Raw genomic sequence first — 27,266 nt, 5'->3', positions numbered from 1 at the left:
TCAGTTACTGAATCTGATCAGTACTGAATTCAGTAGGCACAGTAATCGTAACAGGTGAATGTAGCTGAAGGACATTGTCATGGTCAAGAAAAGCCACTCCTGTCTCTAACAGATTGCCCACACAGCTACATGTCAGCCCTCCTCACTGTAAACCTGACAAACACTGTAGCATTTATTTATTTACAGACATGGGCTTTCTGTATCCCAGGCTGGAGTGCAGTAGTGCAATCTCACTGCAGCCTCCATTTTCCAAGCTCATGCCATTATCCAGTCTCAGTCTCCCAAGTAGCTGGGACTGCAGGCATGAGCCATGACCCCTGGCTAATTTTTTTTTTTTTGGTTGGAGTTTCGCTCTTGTTGCCCAGGCTGGAGTGCAATGGTGCGATCATGGCTCACTGCAACCTCTGACTCCCAGGTTCGTGCCTCAGCCTCCCGATTAGCTGGGATTACAGGCACCCGCTACCACGCCCAGCTCGTTTTTGTATTTTTAGTAGACATGGGGTTTCCCAATGTTGGTCAGGCTGGTCTTGAACTTCTGGCCTCAGGTGATCTGCCCGCCTGGGCCTCCCAGAGTGCTGGGATTACAGGGGCTGAGCCACCGTGCCCACCCTCCTGGCTAATTTTTGTACCTTTTTGTAGAAACGGGGTTTCACCATGTTGCCTAGTCTGGTCTTGAACTCCTGAACTCAAAGTGATCTGCCTGCCTCAGCCTCCGAAAGTTCTGGGATTGCAGGGGTGAACCACACTGTGCCAAGCACACCCTAGCATGTTAATTCATCTTTCTTTTTTTTGGAGAGGGAGTTTTTGCTTTGCAGGAGCTGAGATCTAGCCACTGCACTGCAGACTGGGAGACAGAGTTAGACTCCATCTCAAAATGATGATGATAATAATAATAATAAAGCATCCATAAAAACGCATACATCAACGTAAATGATTTTTTCTTTTTTGAGATGGAGTCTAGCTCTTGTCGCCCAGGTAGGAGTGCAGTGGCACGATCTCGGCTCACTACAACGTCCGCCTCCCGGGTTCAAGCGCCCGGCCGAATAGTCCTATTTCTATTAGCAAACACACCGGTGTGCACACGGAGCTTGCGGACCAGTCTGGAAGGGGAGGGCGGGGCCTTCCCGAGAGTGAAGGGGGTGGGGCTGACCCGGACCCTCCAGGGAACGCCCTTGAGTAACTGGCGCCATTAGGACCCGTTCCCACAGACTCAAGATGGCCTGGTAGATGCACCCGGCACGCGCCTCTCCTCCGACGGGAACCGAAGGAGACGGTAGGTTTTCGCACTTGCAGGAGATCGGCTGAGAGAACGCGGGATTCAGCCGAGAAGCCACAGGGAGCCCGAGGAGTGCAGCAAAGGCACCTAGGCAGCCTGCTCGGAGAAATCGGATCGGCGGGGACGGCCTGTAGCTCCTGCGCGCGGGGAAAGGGTGAGTGAGAGACCCCGAGGCTCCGCAGTCCCCCCACGGAGTTCCACAGCCCCCTGACCCTCGCTGACCTCCAGAATCGAGGGCAGCGGCCGAGAGATTCCCCAGCGGCGTTGCAGGAGCCCACGTGGAGCCCACGGGCTTCCCTGCCCTGAGCAGCTGCAGCTGCAGCCCCCGCCAAGGGAGGGCCAGGGAGGAAGCGGGGAGGCCGGACGCTTTCATACGTCCGAAAGGACAAACAACCCCACCGCCGCCGCGGGACCCAGACGCGAGCCAACCGCTTGCCTTCTCTGCCCCGCCTGAGCTTTCCTGGGGACCAGTCCTTCCCTGTCCGTCCTAGCTAGCCACGGAACCCTGGGGCCCTCGGTACAGTCCGCTGGCAGTTTTGCCTCCTGAGGAGTTGAGCACTGGGGCCAGGGGCCTGGGGATTGGTTACTATTCGGCCTCTTCCGCCACTGTTGGCGGCTGAACACTCCTCCCCGTCCTCGACGGTTTTTGAGGTCTGAGGCCCAGCCTGCGGATACCACCGCAGGCCAGGGGACTCGCCTGCCCTCCCAACCTGGGCAGCCACCTCCAACACCAGCAGGGACCGCCTGGGTCCCGGAGGGTTGCCGTCCGTCCCCCCTCCCCACCCCCGCCGCCAACTGCAGCTATGCTGCCCACATCCTACCCACTGCCCCGGCGCCTGGGATTAGCCACACCCCCAGCCAGTGGCTGCCACTACCAGCATTAGAGCAGGACACCTAGAGGCACACGAGTCACTCCCCACAACCCGCTAATAACAGAGCCAGCATACACTGGGGCTAAAGAATAGGTAAGATCAGGACACCACTGGGGCCCAAAGACTGGCCCACCTAGCCTCCTAATCCCCAGCAACCACAGCCTCCACTGATAACCACACCCTAAGCCACCCAAGAAATCATACAGAGCCTACAGTACTACCCCAAATCAAAGCCAAAGTGCCCCACCTAACCATCACCCTATCTACATTTTCAGGAAGAAGCCCTCCCCTACAAAGCGAGTTCACAAACTTGGAAGAAGCCACTTTCACAGGATGCACAGATCTCAACGGAAGGACACAGAAAACATGAAAAAGCAAGGAAATGGGCCGCCTCCAAAGGAACCCAGTAATTCTCCAGCAGCAGATCCCCATCCAAAAGAAACACAAGATATTTTGGAGAGAGAATTGAACATAGAGATTATACAGTTGATGGGCATAATGCAAGCATCATTTGGAAAAGAACAGAGAAAAGAGATGGAAGTAGTTAGCGTTCTACAGGAAAAAATGATCAACTTCAGTGATATTCCTAAAAGCAACCTAAGGATACTTCTGAAACTGAAGAAATCACTGGAAGAAATACAAAGCAAACTCAAAAGCTTCAATGATAGACTAGACCAAGTAGAAGAAAAACTCTCAAAACTTGAAATCTGAAGCATGTTTCTTAAAGATTTAAAGGGTTATACTCTGACCATTAATGTGAACAAAATCTTCTGGGTTAATTCTTATACTGGGGTCTTGGATAATCATTAAAGTAAAATGAGAATAATTTCTTTTTGAGATGATCAATTTTGCGAGATCGATTTTATTTTATTTTATTTTTTAAATGAGATTGAGTCTTGCTCTGTCGCCCAGGCTGGAGTGCAGTGGCACAATTTCGGCTCACTGCAACCTCCGTCTCCCAGGTTCAAGGGTTTCTCCTGCCTCAGCCTCCGGAGTAGCTGGGACTATAGGTGTGTACCACCACACCTGCCTTATTTTTGTATTTTTAGTAGAGATAGGGTTTCACCGTGTTAGCCAGGCTGGTCTCAAACTCCTGACCTCAGGTGATCCACCTGCCTCGGCCTCCCAAAGGGCTGTGATTACAGGCGTGAGCCACCAGGCCAGCTGAGATGGATTCTTGTTAGGCAGCAGTCATGGAAAGAGGATTTGATTCAGTTGACGTTAACAGTGCGCACGGTAATCCTAACAGGTGACAGTAATTGAAGCTAAATTACCAGGGAATTGTCATGGTTTAGAAAAGACTCTCTACCAGGCGCGGTGGCTCATACCTGTAATCCCAGCACTTTGGGAGGCCGAGGAGGGTGGATCACCTGAGGTCAAGAGTTCAAGACCAGCCTGGCCAACATGCTGAAACCCCGTCTCTACTAATAATACAAAAAAAATTAGTAGCCGGGTGTAGTGGTGCATGCCTATAGTCCCAGCTACTGAGGCTGAGGCAGAAGAACCATTTGAACCCAGCCGGCAGAGGTTGCAGTCAGCTGAGATTGCGCCACTGCACTCCAGCCTAGGTGAGAGAGCGAGACTCTGTCTCACACAAAAAAAAAAAAAAAAAGAAAAGCCACTCTCTCCAACAGACTGCTCAGCCCTCCTCACTGTGAAAGTGACACACCCTAGCATTTTTTTTTTTTTTTTGAGGCAGTCTCGGCTCAGCCACCAGGCTGGAAATGCAGTGGCGCCCTCGCTCACTGCAAGCTCCGCCCTCCCAGGTTGCGCCATTCTCCCTGCCTCAGCCTCACGGTAGCTGGGACTACGAGCGCCTGCCACCTGCGCCGGCTAGTTTTTGTATTTTTAGTAGAGGCGAGGGTTTCACCATGTTAGCCAGGATGGTCGATCTCCTGACCTGCGTGATCCATGCGTCTCGGCCTCCCAAAGTGCTGGGATTACAGGCTTGAGCCACCGCGCCCGGCCCGCACCCTAGCATTTTTATTCATCTCCCTTAGGTGCCTTAACTTTTTCTCCCACTCACAGCTGAAAAGAGCTATATCTACCATTTGATCTACTTGGTGTATTTTCCCATTTGCTATGTTGAAAAATTACAGATGTAAAAATTGTAGGGCGGGTGCGGTGGCTCATGCCTGTAATCCCAGCACTTTGGGAGGCCAAGGTGGGCAGATCACAAGGTCAGGAGTTTGAGACCAGCCTGGTCAACATGGTGAAACCCCATCTCTACTAAAAATACAAAAATTAGCTGTGTGTGGTGGCACATGCCTGTAGTCCCAGCTATTCAGGGGGCTGAGGCAGGATAATTGCTTGAACACAGGAGGCAGAGATGTCAGTGAGCCGAGATCATGCCATCGTGCTCCAGCCTGGGTGACAGAGAAGACTGTCTCAAAAACAGACAAACAAAAAACAAAACAAAACTGCAGGCACAGCAGCTGATGCCTATAATCCCAACACTTTGGGAGGCTGAGGCAGGAGGGTTGCTTAAGGCCAGGAGTTCGAGACCAGCCTCAGCAACAAAGTGAGCGACTCTATCAAAAATAGGATAAAAATTAGGCAAGTATGGTGGGCGTCAGCCTCTAGTCCTAGCTATTCAGACACAGGTGGGAAGATCGCTTGAGCCTGGGAGGTTGGGGCTGTAGTGAGCCTGAATGACAGAAAACTCCTAAGATGATTAAAACAAATGGTGAAACCCCTTGTCTACTAAGTATACAAAAAAAAAAAAAAAAAAAAAAAAAGCCTGGCATGGTGGTGGGCGCCAGTAATTGCAGCTACTCGGGAGACTGAGGCAGGAGAGTCACTTGAACCCAGGAGGTGGAGGTTGCAGTGAGCCCATATCGTGCCACTGTACTCCAGCCTGGGTGACACAGTGAGGCTCCGTCTCAAAAAACAAACAGAAAAAATGCTTGTACAATAAATGATAAACTCACCATGTCTGGTTATTCTGAGCATTAAGTTTTGAACATTTTTACCAATTTGATGTTATGGAATTTTTTAGGCCGGGCATGGTGGCTGCCACCTGTAATCCCAGGACTTTGGGAGGCTGAGGCGGACAGATCACTTCATGTCGGGAGTTCGAGACCAGCCTGGCCAACATCTTGAAAACCTGTCTCTACTGAAAATACAAAAATGAGCCAGGTGTGGTGGCACACACCCGTAGTCTCAGCTACTTGGGAGACTGAGGCAGGAGAATCGCTTGAACCTGGGAGGCAAAGGTTGCAGTGAGCTGAGATCAACTCACTGCATTCCAGCCTGGGCAATAAGACTTTGTCTTAAAAAAAAAAAAAAAGACCGTTTAGAAGCTGTGTATGTATTCTACCTTCCAGCTGAATATGTTGTCCATATCAAGGTCATCTAAATAAATATAAACTTTTGGAGATAAATGCTAAAAATCTTCTAAAATATCCTGGGTGAGCTGTATACCCATGTTGCTAGCAGTGCACTCACTAAGCCAAAAGTTGGAAACACCCAAATAGCCAACAGATGAATGGATAAGCAAAATGTGGTCTGGCCATATGATGGAATATTATTCTATCTTCTTAAGGAAGGAAGTTTTGTTTTCCCACACAGAGTCTCTCTCTGTCACCCAGGCTGGAGTGCAGTGGTGAGATGTCGGCTCACTGCAACCTCTACCTCCCAGGTTCACGTGATTCTTGTGCCTCAGCCTCCCGAGTAGCTGGGATTACAGGTGTGCCCCATCATGCCCGGCTTGCTTATTTATTTATTTATTTATTTATTTAGAGACAGGGTTTCATTCTTGTTGCCCAGGGTGGAGTGCAATGGCGTGATCTTGGCTCACTGCAACCTCCGCCTCCTGGGTTCAAGCGATTCTCCTGCCTCAGCCTCCCCAGAGTAGCTGGGATTACAGGCAACCTGGCTAATTTTAATATTTTTTTTTTTTTTTTTGAGACAGAGTCTTGCTCTGTTGCTCAGGCTGGGTACAGTGGGTGCAATTTCGGCAACCTCCCACCTCCTGGGTTCAACAATTCTCCTGCCTCAGCCTCCCTAGTAGCTGAAGGATTGGGCAGCACCACCACACCCAGCTGCTGTTTAGTAAGGCAGTTCCTATGTTGAGTCAGGCTGGTCTCGGGCTCCTGACCTCCTCATCTGCAAGCTGCCTCTATCACTGGGATTACAGCGTGTGCCTGACCTGTATTTTTAGTAGAGACAGGGTTTTGCCATGTTGGCCAGGCTGGTTTTGAACTTCTGACCTCAGGTGATCCATTTGCCTTGGCCTCCCAAAGTGTTGAGATTACAGGCGTGAGCCACCGTGCTCAGATGTATTCTGCCTTAAAAAGGAAGGAAATTCTGACACATGCTGCAACACAGATGAACCTTGAGATATTAGGTTACCTGGAATAAACCAGTAACAAAAAAGCAAATACTGTATGATTCCCCTTGTATAAGGGACTTAGAGGAGGCAAAATCAGAGACAAAAAGTAGAATAGAACGGTGGTTGCCAGGGGCTAGGGGAAGGAGAAAAGGGGAGTTGTTTAATGGTTACAGAGATTCAGTTAGGGATCATAGAAAGTTCTGGAGATGGATGGTGGTGATGGTTGCATAACAATGTGAGTGTATTTACTGCTACTGAACCGTATACTTCCAAATGGTTAGAATGGGCTGGTTCTGGTGGCTAGCGCCTGTAATCCGAGTACTTTGGAAGGCAGAGGTGGGTGGATGGATTCAGCTCGCAAGTTTGAGACCAGTCTGGGGAATATAGTGAAACCCCGTCTCTACAGTAAAAATCTGGCTGGTCGTGGTGGTGCGATCCTGTAGTCTCAGCTACTCGGGAGGCTAAGGTGGGAGGATGGCTTGAGCCAAGGAGGTGGAGACTGAAGTGAGCCCAGATGGCACCACTCCACTCCAGCCTAGGCTAAAGAGGCAGGTTAGGCGTGGTGGCTCATGCCTATAATCCCAGCACTTTAGGAGGCTGAGGTGGGCGGATCACAAGGTCAAGACATCGAGATCATCCTGGCCAACATGGTGAAACCCCATCTCTACTAAAAATACAAAAATTAGCTGGGCATGGTGGTCATGCGCCTGTAGTCCCAGCTACTTGGGAGGCTGAGGCAGGAGAATGGCTTGAACCCAGGAGTTGGAGGTTGCAGTGAGCGGAGATCACTCCACTGAACTCCAGACTGGCAACAGAGCAAGACTCCTTCTCAAAAAAAAAAAAAAAAAAAAAAAAAAAGAGGTTAGATTGGCAAATTTTATGTTATGGATAGTTTGTCACAAGATTGTTAAATTTGAAAACATCCTGATTAAAATTTTTAGGTTTATAATATAAAAACAAAACATTTCCTTTTTTTTTTGAGATGAAGTCTCACTCTTGTTGCCAGGGCTGGAGTGCAATTTGCCATATTGGCTTACCGCAACCTCCACCTCCAGGGTTCCAGCGATTCTCCTGCCTCAGCCTCCCAAGTAGCTGGGATTACAGGCATGCACCACCATGCCCGGCTAATTTTGTGTTTTTAGTAGAGATGGGGTTTCACCATGTTGGTCAAACTGGTCTTGAACTCCCAACCTCAGGTGATCTGCCCACCTTGGCCTCCCAAAGTGCTGGGATTACAGGTGTGAGCCACTGTGCTCAGCCCAATCTTTACCTTTGAAAGGAATGATTGTTGAAATCATCTCTCTGGGCCAGGTGCGGTGGCTCACGCCTGTAATCCCAGCACTTTGGGAGGCCGAGGCGGGCGGATTACCTGAGGTCGGGAGTTCAAGACCAGGTTGACCAACAGGGTGAAACCCTGTCTCTACCAAAAATAGAAAATTAGCCGGGCGTGGTGGCGTGCGCCTGTAATCCCAGCTACTTGGGAAGCTGAGGCAGGAGAATCACTTGAACCTGGGAGGTGGAGGTTGCAGTGAGCCAAGATTGTGCCATTGCACTCCAGCCTGGGCAACAAAAGTGAAACTCCATCTCAAAAAAAAAAAAAAAAAAAGAAATCATCTCTCTGAAATTGCACATTTAAACATATTTATACCCCCAAATCATGTTTTTCAGTACTGTTCAAAAGGCCATCCATAAAAATGCATATTTCAACATAAATGATTTTTCAAATATCTAACAATATGTGACATTCCAATATAGATGATTATGTTGATATTATTTAGCTGTAAAAAAGAATAAAGCAGGCCGGGCAAGGTGGCTCACGTCTGTAATCCCAGCACTTTTGGAGGCCAAGGTGAGCGGATCACCTGAGGTCAAGAGTTCGAGACCAGCCTGGCCAACATGGTGAAACCCCGTATCTACTAAAAATACAAAATTGGCAGGGTCTGGCGGCACGCGCCTGTAATCCCAGCTACTCAGGAGGCTGAGGCAGGAGAATCGCTTGAACCCAGGAGGCAGAGGTTGTGGTGAGCCGAGATCGCACCATTGCACTCCAGCCTGGCTAACAAGAGCCAGACTCCGTCTCAAAAAAAAAAAAAAAAAAAAAAAGGTGGCTCTGCGAGTACTGACACAAATCCCCAGTTTAAAAAGTGAAAAATGCCGGGCGCGGTGGCTCAAGCCTGTAATCCCAGCACTTTGGGAGGCCGAGACGGGCGGATCACGAGGTCAGGAGATGAAGACCATCCTGGCGAACACAGTGAAACCCCGTCTCTACTAAAAAATACAAAAATTAGCCCGGGCCCGAGGTGCAGGCGACTATGAATCAGCTACTCGGGAGGCTGAGGCAGGGAGAATAAATAAACCGGAGGCCGGAGCTTGCAGTGAGCTGAGATCAGGCCACAGCACTCCAGCCTGAGTGACAGAGACTCCGTCTCAAAAAAAAAAAAAAAAAAGAAATTTAAAAGAAAAATGAAGCAGGCACAGTGGCTCAGCCTATAATCCCAGCACTTTGGGAGGTGGGGTTGGCAGATCAAGGAGTCAGGTTCAAGACCAGCCTGGCCAATATGGTGACGTCTCTACAAAGCCGAAAAGTGGCTGGCGTGGTGGCGCTTGCCTATAATCCAGCCTTCGGGAGGCTGAGGCAGGAGAATTGCTTGACCCTGGGCGGGCTGCAGTGAGCCGAGATCGCGCCTCTGCACTCCGTCTTAGCAACAACAAAAAAAGTGAAAAAATGAGACGGGCGCGGTGGCTCAAACAATCCCAACACTTTGGGAGGCCGAGGCGGGTGGATCGAGGTCAGGAGTCCCCTGAGACCATCCTGGCTAACATGGTGAAACCCGTCTCTACTAAAAATACAAAAACTAGCCGGGCGTGGTGGCAGCCTGTAGTCCCAACTTCTCGGAGGCTGAGGCAGGAGAATGGCATGAACCTGGGAGGCAGGAGCTTGCAGTGAGCGAGATCACGCCACACCTCCGCTGGGTGACACAGCGCGAGACTCCGTCTCAAAAAAAAAAAAAAAAAAAAAAAAAAAAAAGTGAAAAATGAACACTTTTGTGGAAAAGTGTAAACAGTCTGCTCCCATTTCTATTAGCTAACACACCCGTGTGCACACGGAGCTTTCGGTCGAGTCTGGAACGGGAGGGCGGGGCCTTCCCAGGAATGAGGGGGCGGGGCCGACCCGGACCCTCCAGGGAACGCCCTTGCGTAACTCGCGCACTTGGGACCCGTTCCCGCCCTGGACCACAGGCTCAAGATGGCCGGGTAGTTGCAGCCTGCACGCGCCTCTCCTCCGAAGGGAACCGAAGGAGCCGGTAGCTTTTCACACTTGCAGCAGATCCGCTGAGAGAACGCGGGATTCAGTTGAGAACCCACGGGGAGCTCGAGGAGCGGAGCAGAGGCACCCAGGCAGCCTTTGCAGAGAAATCGGATAGGCGGGGACGGCCTGTAGCTCCCGCGCGCGGGGAAAGGGTGAGTGAGAGACCACGGGGTTCCGTAGTCCCCACACGGACTTGGCCGCAGCCACCTGACCCTCGCGGGCCTCCAGAATAGGGGGCAGCGGCGGAGAGATTCCCCAGCGGCGTTGCAGGGGCCCACGTGGAGCCCATGGGCTTCCCTGCCCTGAGCAGCTGCAGCTGCAGCTTCCGCCATCCGGAGTCCAGCCCCGAGGGCAGCTCCTGCCTTGCCTGCGGTAACCGCCGCAGCCAGCTGAGGGCCAGGGAGGGAGAGGGAGGGCGGGCGCTCTCAGGAGTCCCAAAGGATAAATAACCCGCTGCTGCCCGCGGGACCCAGACGCGAGCCATCTGCGCGCCCGCCCTGCCTCACCTGAGCTTTCCGCCGGCAGCCTGGGGACCAGTCCTTCCCTGTCTGTCACAGCCAGAGCCCAAACCCTAGGGGCCTGAGGACAGTCCGCTGGCGGCTCCGTCCCCTGAGGATCTTGAGCACACGGGCCAGGGGCCTGAGGATTGGGGGCTGTTCTGCCCCTTCCGCCACCGGTGGTGCCTGACTACTCCTCCCCGGGGTGTGGGGTCTGGGGCCCAGCCTGTGGGATACCACCACAGGCCACCTGCCGGCCAGGGGAGTCACCTGCCCGCCCAACCCATGGCAACCACCTCCAACACCAGCAGAGACGGCCTGGGTTCTGGTGGGTTGCCCCCCAACTGCCTTCACCCACATCACACCCGCTGGTCTGGGGCCTGGGATCAACTACGAGCTTAGCTGGGGCTGCCACTACCAGGATTCGAGCAGGGCACCTAGAGGACCCCAAATTGCTCCCCTGAACCCATTAACGCCACAGCCAGCCTACACCGCTCCTAGGTTTAAGAATGAGGCAAGCTCAGCCTACCACTGGGGCTCAAAGACTGGCCCACCTTAGCCTCCTAGTCCCCAGCAACCACACCCTCCACTAATAACCACCCAAGAAATCATACAGCGCCTACAATACTACCCCAATCAAAGCCAAAATGCCCCACCTAACCAACACCATATCTACATTTTCAGGAAGAAGTCCTCCCCTACAAAGTGAGTTCACAAACTTGGAAGAAGCAATTTACACAGGATGCGCAGATTTCAACAGAAGGACACGGGAAACGTGAAAAAGCAAGGAAGTGGGATGCCTCCAGAGGAACCCAGTAATTCTCCAGCAACAGATCCCCATACAAAAGAAATTCAAGAAATGTCATATAGAGAATTGTGGAAACTGATTTTAGCCAAGATTAGGGGGATTCAAGAGACTTCTGAAAAAGAAAGTAGGGAAACGTCAGTAGCAATTCTGGATATGCTTGAGGTATTTACCAACCAGTTACAGAGTTTACCAGAGCACGTGGCAAATGTGGAACTGAAGAAATCACTGGATGAAATACAAAGTACACTCAAAAGCTTCAATGGTAGACTAGATGAAGCAGAAAAAAAACTCTCAAAACTTAAAATCTGAAGCCTTTTTCTCAATTCAAAGATTTAAAGGGTTGTACTCTGCCATTCATGTGAACAAAATCTGCTGGGTTAATTGTTATACTGGGGTCTTGGATAATCATTAAAGGTGAAATGAAAATAATTTCTTTTTGAGGTGGTCAATTTTGCAAGACGGATTCTTGTTAGGCAGCAGTCATGGAAAGATGATTTAGTTCAGTTGACATTAATAGTACTCTTGGTAATCCAACAGGTGAATGTGGTTCAAACTAAATTGCCAGGGAATTGTGGTCTACTAGAAAAGCCACTCTCTCCAATAGACTGCTCACACAGCTGCTACATGTCAGCCCTCCTCACTGTGAAAGTGACAGACACCCTAGCATTTTTATTCTTCTCCCTTAGGTGCCTCAACTTTTTCTCCCACTCTCAACTGTAAAGAGCTATATCTACCATTTGATCTACTTAGTGTATTTTCTTGTTGGCTATGTTAAAAAATTACAAACATAGCAATTATGAATGAAAAATAACTCCATGGCCAGGCACGGTGGCTCATGCCTGTCATCCCAGCACTTTGGGAGGCTGAGGCGGGTGGATCACAAGGTCAGGAGTTCAAGACCAGCCTGGCCAAGATGGTGAAACCTTGTCTCTATTAAAAATACAAAAATTAGCTGGGCGCAGTGGTAGGTGCCTGTAATCCCAGCTGCTCGGAAGGCGAGGCTGAGGGAGGAGAATTGCTTGAACCTGGAGGGTAGAGGTTGCAGTGAGACTCTGTCTCAAAAAAACAAAACAAAAACTCTTAAGATGATTAAAACAAACCTTACAATAAACCATAAACTCACCATATATAGTGATTCTGTACATTAAATCTTTAGAACATGTTTACCAATTTCGTGTTAAGAAAAATTTTTTAGAAGTTGTGTATGGGCTGGGCACAATGACTCATGCCTGTAATCCCACCACTTTGGGAGGCTGAGATGGGCGGACCACTCAAGGTTAGAAGTTTGACATCAGCCGGGGCAACATGGCAAAACCCCATTTCTACAAAAACTACAAAAATTAGGCATGCACTAATTAGTGGGATGGACCATTACTGGTGCATGTATCTCTAGTCCTAACTACTCGGAGGCTGAGGTGGCAAGATCAGTGGAGCCCAGGAGGTTGAGGCTGCTGTGAGCTGTGGTCATGCCACTGCACTCCAGCCGGGATGACAGAGTGACAGCGTGTCTCAAAAAAAAAAAAAAAAAACTATGTCTGTACTCCACTTTTCAACTGGATATAGTGTCCATAATCAAGGTCATCTAAATAAATATAATGTTTTGCAGAGATTTTTTTTTTTTTTAGACAGAGTCTTGCACTGTTGCTGGGGCTGGAGTGCAATAGTGCGATCTTGGCTCACTGAAACTTCTGTCTCCTGGGTTGAAGCGATTCTCCTGCCTCAGCTTCCTGAGTAGCTGGGATTACAGGTGCTCGCCGCCACGCCTAATTTTTTGTATTTTTAGTAGAGTCGGGGTTTCACTATGTTGGCCAGGCTGGTCTTGAACTCCTGACCTTGTGATTCACCTGCCTTGGCCTCCCAAAGTGCTGGGATTACAGGCGTGAGCCACCGTGCTTGGCACTTTGTTTTTTTGAGATGGAGTTCTGCTCTTGTTGCCCAGGCTGGAGTGCAGTGTCACGATCTCAGCTTACTGCAACCTCCGCCTCCTGGGTTCAAGTGATTCTCCTGCCCTAGCCTCCCAGGTAGCTGGGATTACAGGCACGCTATCACTCCCAGCTAAATTTTGTATTTTTAGTAGAGATGGCGCTTCACCATGTTGGACAGGCTGGTCTTGAACTCCTGACCTCAGAATTTCCATCCGTCTCAGATTCCCAAAGTGTATGGATTACAGGTGTGAGCCACCGCATCCGGCCTTTTGGAGAAATTAAATGCTTTTAACCTTCCAAAGTATCCTGGGTGAACTGTACACCCATGCTGCTAGCAGTGTATACGCTAGAGCCAAAAGGTGAAAAAACCGAAATGTCCATCAACAAATGAATGGATAAATAAAATGTGTAGGATAGAATATTATACCACCTTAAAAAGGAAGGAGATTCTGATATATGCTACAAGGCAGGTGAGCCCTGAGATCATTAAGCTCTGGGAAATAAGCAATTCTTACGCCTCAGCCACCCGAGTAGTTAGTATTACAAAAAGACAAAAAAGAGTGTAGGATTCCACTTATATAAGGAACTTAGAGGAGGCAAAGTCATAGAGACAGAAAGCAGAATGGTGGTTGTCAAGGGCTGGGGAAGGAGGAATGGGGAGATGTTAAGTGGGTACAGTTTGAGTTAGGGATGATAGAGGGTTCTGGGGATGGACGGTGGTGATGGCTGTACAACAATATGAGTGTATTGAATGCTACTGAAGCATATACTTCCAAATGGCTAGAATGGTAAACTTTGTTATGTATAGTTTATAGATAGTTATGTAACAGGATAACGAAACAGGGTCGTTAAAAACAGAGTAACTTNNTTATGCCATATGGCATTGGTTAATTGTGGTTGGTTAGGTTCCAGAGTCAGAGGGTTCCTAGACCCCGGTAGAGGAGACTTGCAGTGTGAGCCAAGGATTGGCAGCCACTGCCTCCAGCCTGGAGACACAGTGGGGCTCGTCTAAAAACAGAGTAACTTAGATTTGTATCTGATGATTAAATCCTTTTAGGCTTATAATGAAAATAACCGTACATTTCTTATTATACTTTAAAATAGTTTTTAATCCTTGCAGTTCATCAAACTAAACCTGCACATTCTCTTTCTGATCTGCTACAGTCTTGGTTCCCAAAATCATGACTTTTTCTTTTCTTTTCTTTGTTTTTGGAGACAGTCTTGGCACTCTGCTGCCCAGTGGAGTGCCCAGTGACTTGTCTAAAACACACAACCTCACCTCCTGGGTTCAAGCAAGTCTCTCAGCTTCAAAGCCTCCCTAATTAGCTGGGATTACAGAAAAGCCTGCCACCATGTAAACTAATTTTGTACTTATTATTGAGACAGGGGTTTCTACCATATTTAGTAGGCTAATCTGGAACTCCCATTTCGTGACCACACACCCTCCTGCCTCCCTAGGAAGTGCTGGGATTACAGGTTTGAGCCAATGCACTCAGCCTTTTTTTTTCTTTTTTTGTTTGAGACAGTCTCACTCTGTTGCCCAGGCTGGAGTACAGTGGCACAATCTTGGCTGACTACAACCTCTGCCTCCCAGGCTCAAGCAATTCTTATGCCTCAGCCACCTAAGTACTGGTATTACAGGTGTGTGCCAACACGCCTGGCACATTTTTGTACTTTTAGTAGAGATGGGGTTTCACCATGTTGGCCAGGCTGGTCTCAAACTCCTGGTTTCTAGCAGTTCTCCCATCTCGGCCTCCCAAAGTGTTGGGATTACAGCCGTGACCCGCTGCAACTGGCCAGGCACTTCAATTTTTTTTTTTTTCCTCTTCTTGGAGACGGAGTCTTGCTCTGTCACCGGGCTGGAGTGCAGTGGTGCAATCTCAGCTCACTGCAATCGCCGCCTCCCAGGTTCAAGCAATTCTCCTGCCTCCGCCTCCTGAGTAGCTGGGACTACAGGCACGCCCCACCACGCCCAACTAATTTTTGTATTTTTAGTAGAGATGGGGTTTCACCATGTTGGCCAGGTTGGTCTCTATCTCTTGACCTTGTGATCTGCCTGCCTCGGCCTCCCAAAGTGCTGGGATTGCAGGTGTGAGCCACCACGCCCAGCCAGGCACTTCACATTTTATATCACTCTGTATGTCTGCAAATAACTGAGAAAGTGCCACAGTATTGATTTGGGGGTTACAAACATATTTTAGTGAGTAAGCAAATTCTCAAATACAAAATCTATGAATAACGAATCAAGTATACCTTCATTTGGCATGTTAAGTACCCCAGGTTCCCACATTATCTGAGGGAGGGCAGCATATGAAACTTATTTAGACCTCTTTTTAAACATTTAATGTAATTTCATCTATTTGAGACATGGTGTCTGTCACCCAGGCTGGAGTATAGTGGTGCGATCTTAGCTCAGTGCAACCTCTGCCTCCCAGACTCAAGCAATTCTTATGCCTCAGCCACCCGAGTAGTTAGTATTACAGGCATGTGCCAACACACCCTGTGAATTTTTATATTTTTAGTAGAGATAGGGTTTTGCCATGTTGGCCACGCTGGTCTTGAACTCCTGGCTTCAAGTGATCCGCCTGCCTTGGCCTCCCAAAGTGCTGAGATTACAAGTGTGAGCCACTGAGCCCCACCTAGAACTCTTACAGAGAATGAAGAATGCATTTTGATTTTCTTTTTTGCATATCCAAGACATTGCACTCAAGTTTCTGAATTGGCCTTACTATTAGGTTGGTGCAAAAGTAATTGTGGCTTTTGCCATTAAAAATTAAAAATGGCAAAAACCGCGATTAGTTTTGCACCAACCTAATATTTAGGAAAATGGAATGAGTTCCGCGAGGGTGGGGATTTGTGTCTTTTTCATGCATGCTGTCTGCAGTCAGCAGCTACGACAGTGGTGCACACACAGCAGGTGCTCAACCCATCGGTGTTTGTTGGGTAAATCAAGGAATGAAAATTACATTCAAGCCAATACACATGATTAAACTACTGTTGTATCATTGGGCTGCAACGGTTACAATTCCACAAACTATATAACTGGACATATGTGAAGGTGGTAAATCCCTCCATTTTATAGGTCTTTGGGAAGTTCTGGGGCCAGGAAATCTGAATTCGATGATAGGATTTTCTAAACTGAACTCAGGACAGAGCATAGATGGTCTGAGTGAATGCCCTGCGTGACAGGTGCCTTCCTGCAGGTAGGAACACTTCCTCTGCAGTCACAGGGAGAAGAAAACATCAGGAGCTGGATGTGATTTCAGATCTGCACCAAGAAACATGCTGATTTCACTGGGGAGGTGGCAGTCCCAGGTGAAGGCTGGCTAGGTCATAATTGACATCTCCTCCCTGTCTCTGCTCTCAGACATGGAGTTGATGATGCTTTTTAAATACTTTATGAATTCCATCCGGATCTCCTCAGGGTCATCTTCCAGGTTCGAGTGCACCAGCTTCAGCTTGTTCAAGGGTGGCGCTTGAAAATGAAGATAAGGTTAATTAGTCAAGGAGTTTCAATGAGGGGCCCTTTCTAGCTCCCAGTGAAACTTCTAGAAGAAATTTAACTTTCTGAAGTTCACAAATCAAGTTGTCTTCCTTGACACCAGAGAACAGAGAAAGGGTTTGCTATACTGCCACCTGGCAACAGGATGAAAACCTTACAAACCACTTTCCAGGTCTTCTGATTTATAGGTTCTCTATTATTCTCATTTTGTTTCTGAGTATTTTCTGACTTCTTTTTCAGGATTACTGTGTCACCCTTGGGATGTGTGTTATGTGAATTGGAGGTTTTTCTCCAGAAAAGTTCTTTCAGAAAGAGTGCCACCCCAGTCATACCCAAGAATAGCGACAAGCAGGATTTTCCCACTCTGTATTCTGGTTTGGTTTTTTTTTTGAGACAGAGTTTCACTCTTGTTGTCCAGGGTGGAGTGGAGTGCATCAGCTCACTGCAACCTCCACCTCCCAGGTACAAGTGATTCTCCTGCCTCAGTCTCCTGAGTAGCTGGGATTACAGGCGTGCACCACCACCCCCAGCTAATTTTTGTATTTTTTTTTTTTTTTTTTTTTTTTTGAGACGGAGTCTCGCGCTGTGTCACCCAGGCTGGAGTGCAGTGGCGATCTCGGCTCACTGCAAGCTCCGCCTCCCAGGTTCACGCCATTCTCCTGCCTCAGCCTCCGAGTAGCTGGGACTACAGGCGCCCGCCACCACGCCCGGCTAGTTTTTTTGTATTTTTAGTAGAGACGGGGTTTCACCATGTTAGCCAGGATGGTCTCGATCTCCTGACCTCGTGATCCGCCCGTCTCGGCCTCCCAAAGTGCTGGGATTACAGGCTTGAGCCACCGCGCCCGGCCCGCTAATTTTTGTATTTTTAGTAGAGATGGGGTTTCACCATGTTGGCCAGGCTGGTCTAGAACTCCTGACCTCAAGAGATCCACCCACCTCGGCCTCCCAAAGTGTTGGCCTCCCACTGCGCCTGGCCTTTCATTTATTTATTTATTTTTTGAGATGGTGTCTCATCCTGTCACCCAAGCTGGAGTGCAGCGGTGAGATCACTGCAACCTCTGCCTCCCAGGCTCAAGGAATTCTCCTGCCTTAGCCCCTGAGTAGCTGGGACTACCGGCGCCTGTCATCATGCCTGGCTAATTTTTGTATTTTTAGTAGAGACAGGGTGGACTCACATGGAGCGGGCAACAATTGCCTAGGGTACAGAAGGTGCTCAGTAACTGGACAGAGCTGCTGGTTTGTAGGACGTGGGGCAATATGTAGGTGTCCAAAACATTCAAGACAAAAGAGGAAGAGAAATTCCAGTTTCCTTACACAAAGACAGGCTTCCTTTATCATCTCCAGAGCCTGGTTTGTGGTGTGCAATTAGCATACACTGTGTGTCCTGTAAGGACTGCTGTTGGACAAAGCAGGAATACCACATCTCCATTTCCTTCCGGTGGCTTGGGATGTCAGCATTGAAGACAATCACCACTCCATGAGCATCCTTCATCAGGGCTGGCCAGCAGGACTCAAACCTGGGAGGAAGAAAAGGAACAAGAGGGAAAGTCAGGTCATTCTGGTTTCTAACTGTGGACTTTAAAAAGAATATCTTAGTATTAAAAGTTGGTCTATAACAGCCTGGGCGTGGTGGCTCACTCCTGTAAGCCCAGGACTTTGGGAGGCTGAGGCGGGTGGGTCACGATGTCAGGAGATCGAGACCATCCTGGCTAACACGGTGAAACTCCATCCCTACTAAAAATACAAAAATGTTAGCTGAGCGTGGTGGTGGGCTCTTGTAGTCCCAGCTACTCGGGAGGCTGAGGCAAGAGAATGGCATGAACCCGGGAGGCGGAGCTTGCAGCAAGCTGAGTTTGCACTACTGCACTCCAGCCTGGGTGACACAGCGAGACTCCATCCCAAAACAACAACAACAACAAAAAAGAAACAGCTGGTCCATGACTTTTTTTTTTTTTTTTTTTTTAAAGAGACAGGGTCTTGCTCTACTTTTTGTTGCCAACAGCAACAAAAGTAGGAGGTGGGTGATGGCTGGGCAGTCTTTTAAAATTGTGCAGTTGTGGGATCATAGCTCACTGCAGCCTCCAACGTGGGCCCGAGCGATCCTTCCGCCTCAGCCTCCTGAGTAGCTAGGACTACAGGTGTGCACCACATCAGGCCAATTTTAGTTTTTTTAAAGGTTGATGATTTCTTCATTTAAAAAAAATTGTTATTATTTTTTGAGATAAGAGTCTGGCTCTGTCGCCCAAGCTGGAGTGCAGTAGCAACGTCTACCTCCCAGGTTCAAGTGATTCTCCTGCCTCAGTCTCCTGATGTGGCTGGGATTATTGGTGCACACCACCATACTGGGCTAAGTTTTGTATTTTTAGTAGAGACGGGGTTTTGCTATGTTGGCCGGGCTGGTCTCAAACTCCTGAGCTCTGGTGATCTGCCTGCCTCAGCCTCCCAAAGCAGTGGATTACAGGCGTAAGCCACGGTGCCTGGCCCCTATTTTTTTTTTTTAAAGATGAGGTTTCATCATGTTGGGCAGGCTGGTCTTGAACTCCTGACCTTAGGTGATCTGCCTGCCACGGCCTCCCAAAGTACTGGGATTACAGGCGTCAGCCACTGCGCCTGGCCAAGGTTGATGACTTCTAACTGCATCATAACCTAATCACTAAAGTGTATAAAGCAATGCATGTCAGCAAATAATTTATCAAGCTCCTCATATGTGCCAGGAAACATGCTAGGCCCAACTTCATGGTGCCTGATGGGCAGCTGATTTTTTTTGTTTGGTTTTGTTTTTTGAGACAAAGAGTCCAGCTCTGTCACCCAGGCTGGAGTACAATGGTGCGATCTCCGCTCACTGCAACCTCCGCCTCCAGGTTCAAGCAGTTCTCCTGCCTCAGTCTCCCAAGTAGCTGGGATTACATGTGGCCGCCACCACACCGGGCTAATTTTTCGTATTTTTAGTAGAGATGCAGTTTCACCATGTTGGCCAGGCTGCTCTTGAACTCTTCTCCTCAGATGATCCACCCCCCTTGGCCTCCCAAAGTGCTGGAATTACAGGTGTGAGCCACCACCCCTGGCCTGGGCAGCTGATTTTTAAACCATTTGATGAAGTGACTTTCTTTAAAGGAAACATACTTAGCATTGCCACCACAGTCCCATAGCTCGAATTCACAGCCTGTGCCTTTGTTGTTGCTGGTAACATGCGGGTTCTCAAATTCCAGGATCCTAAAAGGAAAAAGAAGAGCAGTAGGCTGGGTGTGGTGGCTCATGCCTGTAATCTCAGCACTCTGAGAGGCCGAGGCAGGCAGATCACTTGAGGTTAGGAGTTCGAGACCAGCCTGGACAACATGGTGAAACCCTCGCTATGCTAAAAATAAAAGAATTAGCCGGGCATGATGGTGGGCACCTGTAATCCCAGCTATTGGGGAGGCTGAGGCAGGAGAATCGCTTGAACCTGGGAGGTGGAGGTTGCAGTGAGCCGAGATTGTGCCACAGCACTCCAGCCTGGGAGACAGGACGAAGAAGAAGAGCAGCAGTAGCACCAATAATGAAGCTGCATTACACTTTTGGAATGCCAAGAGCAACAAAAGTAGGAGGTGGGTGATGGCTGGGCAGTCTTTTTAAATTGTTTTATTATTAAATTTTTTTTTTGAGACCTTGGGTCACTCTGTCACCAGGCTGAAGTGCAGTGGTGATCATGGCTCACTGCGGCCTCCAGCTCCCTGACACTCGGCAATCCTGCTGCTTCAGCCTACTGTGTAGCTGAGACTACAGACACATGCCAACTTACCTGGCTAATTTTTTTTTTGAGACAGAGTCTTGCTCTGTCACCAGGCGCTGGAGTGCAGTGGCGGGATCTCAGCTCACTGCAAGCTCCGCCTCCGGAGTTCCACGCCATTCTCCTGCCTCAGCCTCCCGGTAGCTGGGACTGGGAGTCCGCCACCTCGCCCGGCTAGTTTTTTTGTATTTTTTTTAGTAGAGGCAGGGGTTTCACCACGTTAGCCAGGATAGTCTCCCGATCTCCTGACCTGCGTGATCCGCCCGTCTCGGCCTCCCAAAAGTGCTGGGATTACAGGCTTGAGCCACCGCGCCTGGCCTAATGTTTTATTTTTAGTTGAGATGGGGTCTCCCTATATTGCCCAGGGCTCAGGCGATCCTCCCACTTTGACCTCCGAGAGCGCTGGGATTAGAGGCATGAGCCTCCCTGCCCAGCCAGTTGGGCACTGTTGTGGACACAGATTTGTCAGGGCTCACCTCACTCCTTGGGTTGGGCTGTATTCAGTGATGTCAGAAGATTCTGTCAGAAAGTTGGCCAAAACAGTTTTTCCACTCTGTGAAAATGAGTGCAAATAAAGGTCTTTGTTGAAAGGCAGAAAAGGAAACCGAAAAAATCACAAGAGGTGGCCTGGAAGCTGGTGTGGTGCAGTATAGGTCATTGGCACCCTGAGATCACTGGGGTGGTTATGACCGCACTGTCCTGCTCTAGTGCAGTGGGCACAGCCTGGTCTGGGGCCCAGGGAGCATGGCATTAAGTTCTTTTTTTTTTTTGAGACAGAGTTTCACTCTTGTTGCCCAGGCTGTGATCTGGGCTCACTGAAACCCCGGGTTCAAATGATTCTCCTGCCTCAGCCTCCCAAGTATTTGGGATTACAGGCGCCCACCACCACACCCGGCTAACTTTTGTATTTATTAGTTGGGCTGGTCTCGAACTCCTGATCTCAGGTGATCCACCCGCCTGGGCCTCCCAGAGTGCTGGGTTTACAGGGATGAGAAACTGCGCCTGGCCAAGGAGTTCTTTTAGGTCACAGAGAGGATCAAAGTCGGCCTGGGGACTCATGGCTAGCTGTCTTATAATCTCACATGGAGCAGTCTGTCCATCTGGATTATATGAGTAATACACATTGCTTTTTTTTGTTGTTGTTGTTTGAGACAAGGTATTGCTCTGTTGCCCAGGCTGGAGTGCAGCAACATGATCACAGCTCACTGCAGCCTTGATCTGTAGGGCTCCAGTGATCCTCTCGCCTCAGCCTCCTGAGTAGCTGGGACTACAGATGTGCACCACCATGCCCAGCTAATTTTTGTATTGTTTGTAGAGATGGGGTTTCCCTATGTTGCCCAGGCTGGTCTCGCATGCCTGGGCTCAAGTGATCTCCGCACCTCAGCCTCCCAAAGTGCTGGCAGGTGTTAGCCACTGCGCCTGGCCTAAGACTTCTATCAGTTTTATTTATTTTTTTAGATGTAGTTTCGCTCTTGTTGCCCAGGCTGGAGTGCAATGGCGCCATCTTGGCTTACTGCAACCCCGCCTCAGGATTCAAGTGATTCTCCTGCCTCAGACTCCCGAGTAGCTGGGATTACAGGCATGCGCCACCATGCCCAGCTAATTTTTGTATTTTTAGTACAGATGGGGTTTCACCATGTTAGTCAGGCTGGTCTCGAACTCCTGACCTCAGGTGATCCACCTGCTTTGGCCTCCCAAAGTGCTGGGATTACAGGCGTGAGCCACCGTGCCTGGCCAGTTTTTTGTTTTTGTTTTTGTTTTGTTTTGTTTTGTTTTTTAACGCATTTAACTTTAGTTCATCTGAGCTTTATTTCTGTGGATGATGTGAAGTTTACATGTAGATGTGATCCCCACTACCACACCCCCAACAAACACATTAATAGCCAGTGGTTCCAGGACCATATAGTAAAACGCTCAGGCCTCGAGCAGTGACTCACACCTGTAATCCCAGAACTTTGAGAGGCTGAGGCAGGAGGCCTTTTGAGCCCGAGTTGGAGACCAGCCTAGGTGCTAAGCAACATAGCAAGATCTTGTCTCTACAAATGATTAACAAATTAAGGCCAGGCGTGGTGGCTCATCCCTTTAATCCCAGCACTTTGGGAGGCCGAGGCGGGCGGATCACTTGAGGTCAGGTGTTAGAGACCAGCCTGGCCAATAAGGTGAAAACCCATCTCTACAAAAAATACAAAACTTAGCCAGGGGTGATGGTGTGGGCCTGTAATCTCAGCTACTCAGGAGGCTGAGACAGGAGAATCGCTTGAAACCGGGAGGCGGAGTTTGCAGTGAGCCAAGATCATGCCACTGCACTCCAGCCTGGGTGACAGGGCGAGACTAGTCGGGCGTGGTGGTGCACGCCTGTAGTCCCAGGTACTCAGGAGGCTGAGGCAGGAGGACTACTTGAGCCCAGGGGAGTCGAGGTTGCAGTGAGCTATGATCACACCACTGCCCTCCAGCCTGGACGACAGGGCGAGAACCTGTCTCAAACAAAAGTCCAGACCCACAGACGTATTCATCAGGTGGATCCCGGAGGCAAGAGAAAGAGTCACGAAATCTAGGCTGTGGTTCCAGTGACGCCACTCAGTACCTTGGGCCTTCGGGGCTCATTAACACCGGGCTCGCCTCCACTACCTCCTCCGGGCAGTGGTTGGAATCAAGGTCTGAAAGCACGGAGTTCGCGGAAAGGGCAGGGGCGCCAGCCGGGATGGGCGCGGTGGGCCCGGGTTCCCGCCTCCTGGAGCAAGCCACAGACCAGACGGGTGGGGACCTGCGCTCGCTCAGGCCCCGAGGCCTGCTCCCCGCTCCCTCTGCCGCGCCGGGCCGGGACTCACCTCGCAAGGCCCCACGAAGAGGATCTTGGCCTTCAGCATCGTCGTCCGCCGCGGCGTAGCAGGCCGGAGCCCACCGTAGCCGGCGCGTTAGGGCAGAGAGCTCCCGGGCCGCTTTCGTTTCCATGGCGACGGCGAGCGGCCCGCAGGGGCCGACGGGACTCGGCCACTTCCGGCGCGCGGGGCGGAAAGTGGGCGCGTCTGTGACTGGGTGGGGGTTGGAGAGAAGTCACAAAGCCCGGGCTGCAGACGCGGTTCTGCAGGGTTGGCCTCTATTTCTTTTAGAGACAGGGTTTCACTCTGTCGCTCAGGCTGGAGGGCGGTGGCGCGATCTCGGCTCACTGTAGCCTCCAACTTCTGGGCCCAAACGATCCTTCTGCCTCAGCCTCCCGAGTAGCTGGCGCTACAGGCACACGCCATCACGTCCGACTAATTTTTAAAATTTTTGTATTTGTAAGACCGGGTTTTGCTATGTTGCCCAGGGTGTTTTCGAACTCCTGGGCTGAAACGATCCTCCCACCTCCACCTCCCCAAAATTCTGGGACTGCAGGCCCGTTCCATCAGTCTCGGTAGAGACGCGGAAAGCAAGACTCCAGGAGGGGGCGGAATGGCCGTTTCCAAATTGTTTCTCCCAATAATCTCGAGAGTTCAGACAGGCCATACAAGTGCCAAGCTGGCCTTGGAACTAGGCCTTGACTCCTTTATCACTGTGGCATGATATCACTGTGGCTGTCCATTTGGGAGCCGATTTATCATAGCTGTGACCCAGCTTAAAAAAGCTCAGGTGAAAGTCTGGTTTCTGTAAAAGGATTCACCATTCACTATCGTTCGTCTGACCTAGGTGAAACCAAAGAGATGATGGCTGGAATCCTTTAGTCAGTGCAGGTGTCTAGAAACATTGCTGCTAAATTCAGTCAGGTCAGTCTGAAAATACAGAGTCAAGTCAGAATTTCGGATAAGGCCATGATATTAAATGTCTCTATGCCGAGAGTGCCGGTGCAAAATATTCTGGCCCACAAAGGGCTGACAAGACAAAAATTCCTCGTCAACCCACTATCAAATCTTTAACCTTCGGTAACATAGTTACATAGTCTTTGTATTGAAAAGAACTGCTTGGCCAACCTCCGTGGCCCAGGCCTGTAATCCCAGCACTTTGAGAGGCCGAGGCTGGTGGATCGCTTGAGGTCTGGAGTTCGAGACCAGCCTGGCCAACATGGTGAAAACTGTCTCTACTAAAAATACAAAAATTAGCCGGGTGTGGTGGCACGCACCTGTAATGCCAGCTACTCAGGAGGCTGAGGCAGGAGAATCACTTGAACCAGGGAGGCAGAGGTTGCAGTGAGCCAAGATGGCATCACTGTACTCCAGCTTGGGTGACAGAGCAAGACTCTGTCTCAAAATAAATAAATAAAAATAAATAACTGCTGAGTGAACAGTAAGGAAGAGTTCTTAATTTCAGCATGTCATTGTTGATGGATTAAATTAATATCTTTTTTTCTTTTCTTTTTTTTTTTTTGAGACAGGGTCTTGCTGTGTTGCCCAGGCTGGAGTGCAGTGGTGTGATCTCAGTTCACTGCAACCTCCGCCTTCTGGTTTCAAGTGTTTCTCCTGCCTCAGCCTCCCGAGTAGCTGAGATTACAGGTGCACGCTACCATGCCTGGCTAATTTTTGTATTTTTAGTAGAGATGGGGTTTTGCCATTTTGGCCAGGCTAGTCTCAAACTACTGACCTCATGATCCGCTTGCCTCGGCTTCCCAAAGTGCTGGGATTACAGGCATGAGCCACTGTGCCCAGCCAGTCCTCATTTTAAAAGGTATCCATTTTTTTTTTTTTTTGAGACAGGGTCTTGCTCTGTTGTCCAGGCTGGAGTGCAGTGGTGCGATCATAGCTCACTGCAGCCTTGACCTCCTGGCCTCAAGAGATCCTCCCACCTCAGCCTCCCAAGTAGCTGGGACTACAGGCACGTGCCCTACATCTGTTTTTTTTTTTTTTTAATTTTGTGTAGAGATGGGGGTCTTGTCATGTTGCCCAGGCTGGTCTCGAACTCCTGACCTCAAGTGATCCTCCCATCTCAGCCTCCCAAACTGCTGGGATTACAGGTGTGAGCCACGACGCCTGGATTTGCTTTCCTGTTTTATACACTGGTTTACAATCTGGATTCACTTTGATGCTCAAATTGCCGTTGATATGGCCACTGGGAATGTTGTCGAGCTGGTTTCTGCATCTTTTTGAAATATCTTTCTGTGAGCCATTCCTTTCTTTTTTGGCGCCCGTACATGTTCCCAGGGGGTTATTTTATTGCTATTGCTTTATAATCACCATATACTATATACATTCTTTTTCTATGTATTAAAAAATTTAAAGATTCAAAAGTTCAAGGAAACGAAAAAGAAGTTGTTCCTTTTCACACCTGGGAAAATTGGGGAAAATTTTGCTCCTCCTATTTTTGGCATGAAACATACACTCTTAGGTCTCTGGCCCTGACTTTGGGAGAACTGGTGCCAGGCACAGGGGTAGGTGCTGGGTCTGGAGGTGGTTCTGCACAGTCCCTTTGCCCTGGTAGCTTCTATGCCAGATGGGGAGACCAGCCTGTGGAATGCAGCTTGTCAAGTGTTTTCCCATGCACAGGCTTTCTTTTTCTTTTTTGAGATGGAGTCTCACTCTGTCGCCCAGGCTGGAGTGCAGTGGCATGATCTCGGCTCACTGCAACCTCTGCCTCCCAGGTTCAAGCGATTCTCCTGCCTCAGTTTCTTGAGTAGCTGGGATTACAGGTGTGTGCCACCACGCGCCACTAATTTTTGTATTTTTAGTAGAGACGGGGTTTCGTGATGTTGGTCAGGTTGGTCTCGAACCCCTGACCTCAAGTCCTGTCTGACCTGCCCGCCTCGGCCTCTGAAAGTGCTGGGATTACAGGCCTGAGCCACTGAGCCCAGCCCCATGTACAGTTTAATTTTCATTTGCAAATGGAGCTATTACAGTAAGGCAAAGTATGAGTATCCTAAATCGATATCAGGGAGGAGGCAGGAACCATGGGGTTTCAGCAGCTCCAGTTCTCCTTTCTTTTATTTTCTTCTTTTTCTTTCTTTCTTTTTTTTTTTTTTTTGAGATGGAGTCTTGCACTGTCACCCAGGCTGTAGTGCAGTGGCGAGATCTCGGTTCACTGCAACCTCCACCTCCTCAGTTCAAGTGATTATCCTGCCTCAACCTCTCGAGTAGCTGGAATTACAGGCACGTACCATCGTGTCCAGCTAATTTTTGTATTTTTAGTAACAACAGGGCTTCACCATGTTGGCCAGGCTGGTGTCAAACTGCTGACCTCATGGGATCCGCCCGCCTCGGCCTCCCAAAGTGCTGGGATCACAGGCGTGAGCCGCTGCACCCAGCCCAGTTCTCTTTTCTATTTATAAAGATGCCATTTCCCCTCTGTGCACAGTAATGGTTTTGCCTCTTGCCAGGTCCAGAGTCCAGGCTTCCTCACCTCGGTGTTTACTTCATTGCACTGGGTGGAAGTTTGTGTGCTACATTTCTTAACAACATATGCCTTCACTGAAGGGTATCATTGGTGTTTGGGTCCACTGATCACAACTCTAAGCCTGGGACACCATAGATGCTCAATAGTGTTGGTTCTGGGCCAGTGCAGTGGCTTACGCATGGAATCCCAGCACTTTGGGAGACTGAGGTGGGAGAATCACTTGACACCAGGCGTTTGAAACCAGCCTGGGCAATAAGCAAGACCCTGTCTCCACATACACACACACACACACACACACACACACACACACACACACACACACAATCAGCCAGGTATGGTGGAATGCCTGTAGTCCCAGCTACTGGGGAGGCTGAGGTGAGAGGATCGCTTGAGCCTAGAAACTTGAGGCTGCAGTGAGCCACGATCGTGCCATTGCACTGTAGCCTCAGTGACAGAACGAGACCCTGACTCAAAAAAATAATATTGGCCGGGCGCGGTGGCTCAAGCCTGTAATCCCAGCACTTTGGGAGGCCGAGACGGGCGGATCACGAGGTCAGGAGATCGAGACCATCCTGGCTGACACGGTGAAACCCTGTCTCTACTAAAAAATACAAAAAACTAGCCGGGCGAGGTGGCGGGCGCCTGTAGTCCCAGCTACTCGGGAGGCTGAGGCAGGAGAA

General features: G+C 49.6%; 1 protein-coding gene and 2 long non-coding RNA genes across 6 annotated transcripts; 2 read left to right on the top strand and 1 right to left on the bottom strand.

Moving 5' to 3' along the window:
* Positions 1-1,139: 1,139 nt before the first annotated feature.
* On the top strand, positions 1,140-2,974 carry LOC110742805. Its single transcript, XR_002520907.2, has 2 exons — positions 1,140-1,430; positions 2,424-2,974. It is a non-coding gene; the product is annotated as an uncharacterized LOC110742805 (long non-coding RNA).
* A 6,707-nt stretch (positions 2,975-9,681) lies between these two features.
* LOC108584818 lies at positions 9,682-11,525 on the top strand. Its single transcript, XR_001900349.3, has 2 exons — positions 9,682-9,943; positions 10,973-11,525. It is a non-coding gene; the product is annotated as an uncharacterized LOC108584818 (long non-coding RNA).
* A 4,475-nt stretch (positions 11,526-16,000) lies between these two features.
* IFT22 (intraflagellar transport 22) lies at positions 16,001-23,262 on the bottom strand. Of its 4 annotated transcripts, XM_003895823.5 has the most exons (5): positions 23,118-23,260; positions 20,766-20,842; positions 19,647-19,736; positions 17,838-18,040; positions 16,001-16,496 (listed from the first exon to the last, which is right to left on the bottom strand). In XM_003895823.5, exons 1-5 carry the CDS (start codon positions 23,154-23,156, stop codon positions 16,348-16,350), a joined length of 558 nt encoding a protein of 185 aa, XP_003895872.1. In that variant the 5' UTR covers positions 23,157-23,260; the 3' UTR covers positions 16,001-16,347. The 4 variants fall into 4 exon arrangements, with proteins under 4 accessions (XP_003895872.1, XP_003895873.1, XP_009201021.1 ...); XM_003895824.4 differs by lacking the exon at positions 19,647-19,736 and having other exon boundaries at positions 23,118-23,262; XM_009202757.3 differs by lacking the exon at positions 20,766-20,842 and having other exon boundaries at positions 23,118-23,243.
* Positions 23,263-27,266: the final 4,004 nt, after the last annotated feature.

Source organism: Papio anubis, chromosome 4 (genome assembly GCF_008728515.1).
Source record: "Papio anubis isolate 15944 chromosome 4, Panubis1.0, whole genome shotgun sequence".
NCBI classification, from domain to species: Eukaryota; Metazoa; Chordata; class Mammalia; order Primates; family Cercopithecidae; genus Papio; species Papio anubis.
Note: the sequence above shows the minus strand (reverse complement) of the source record. Positions and strands in the feature narration are given on the sequence as shown.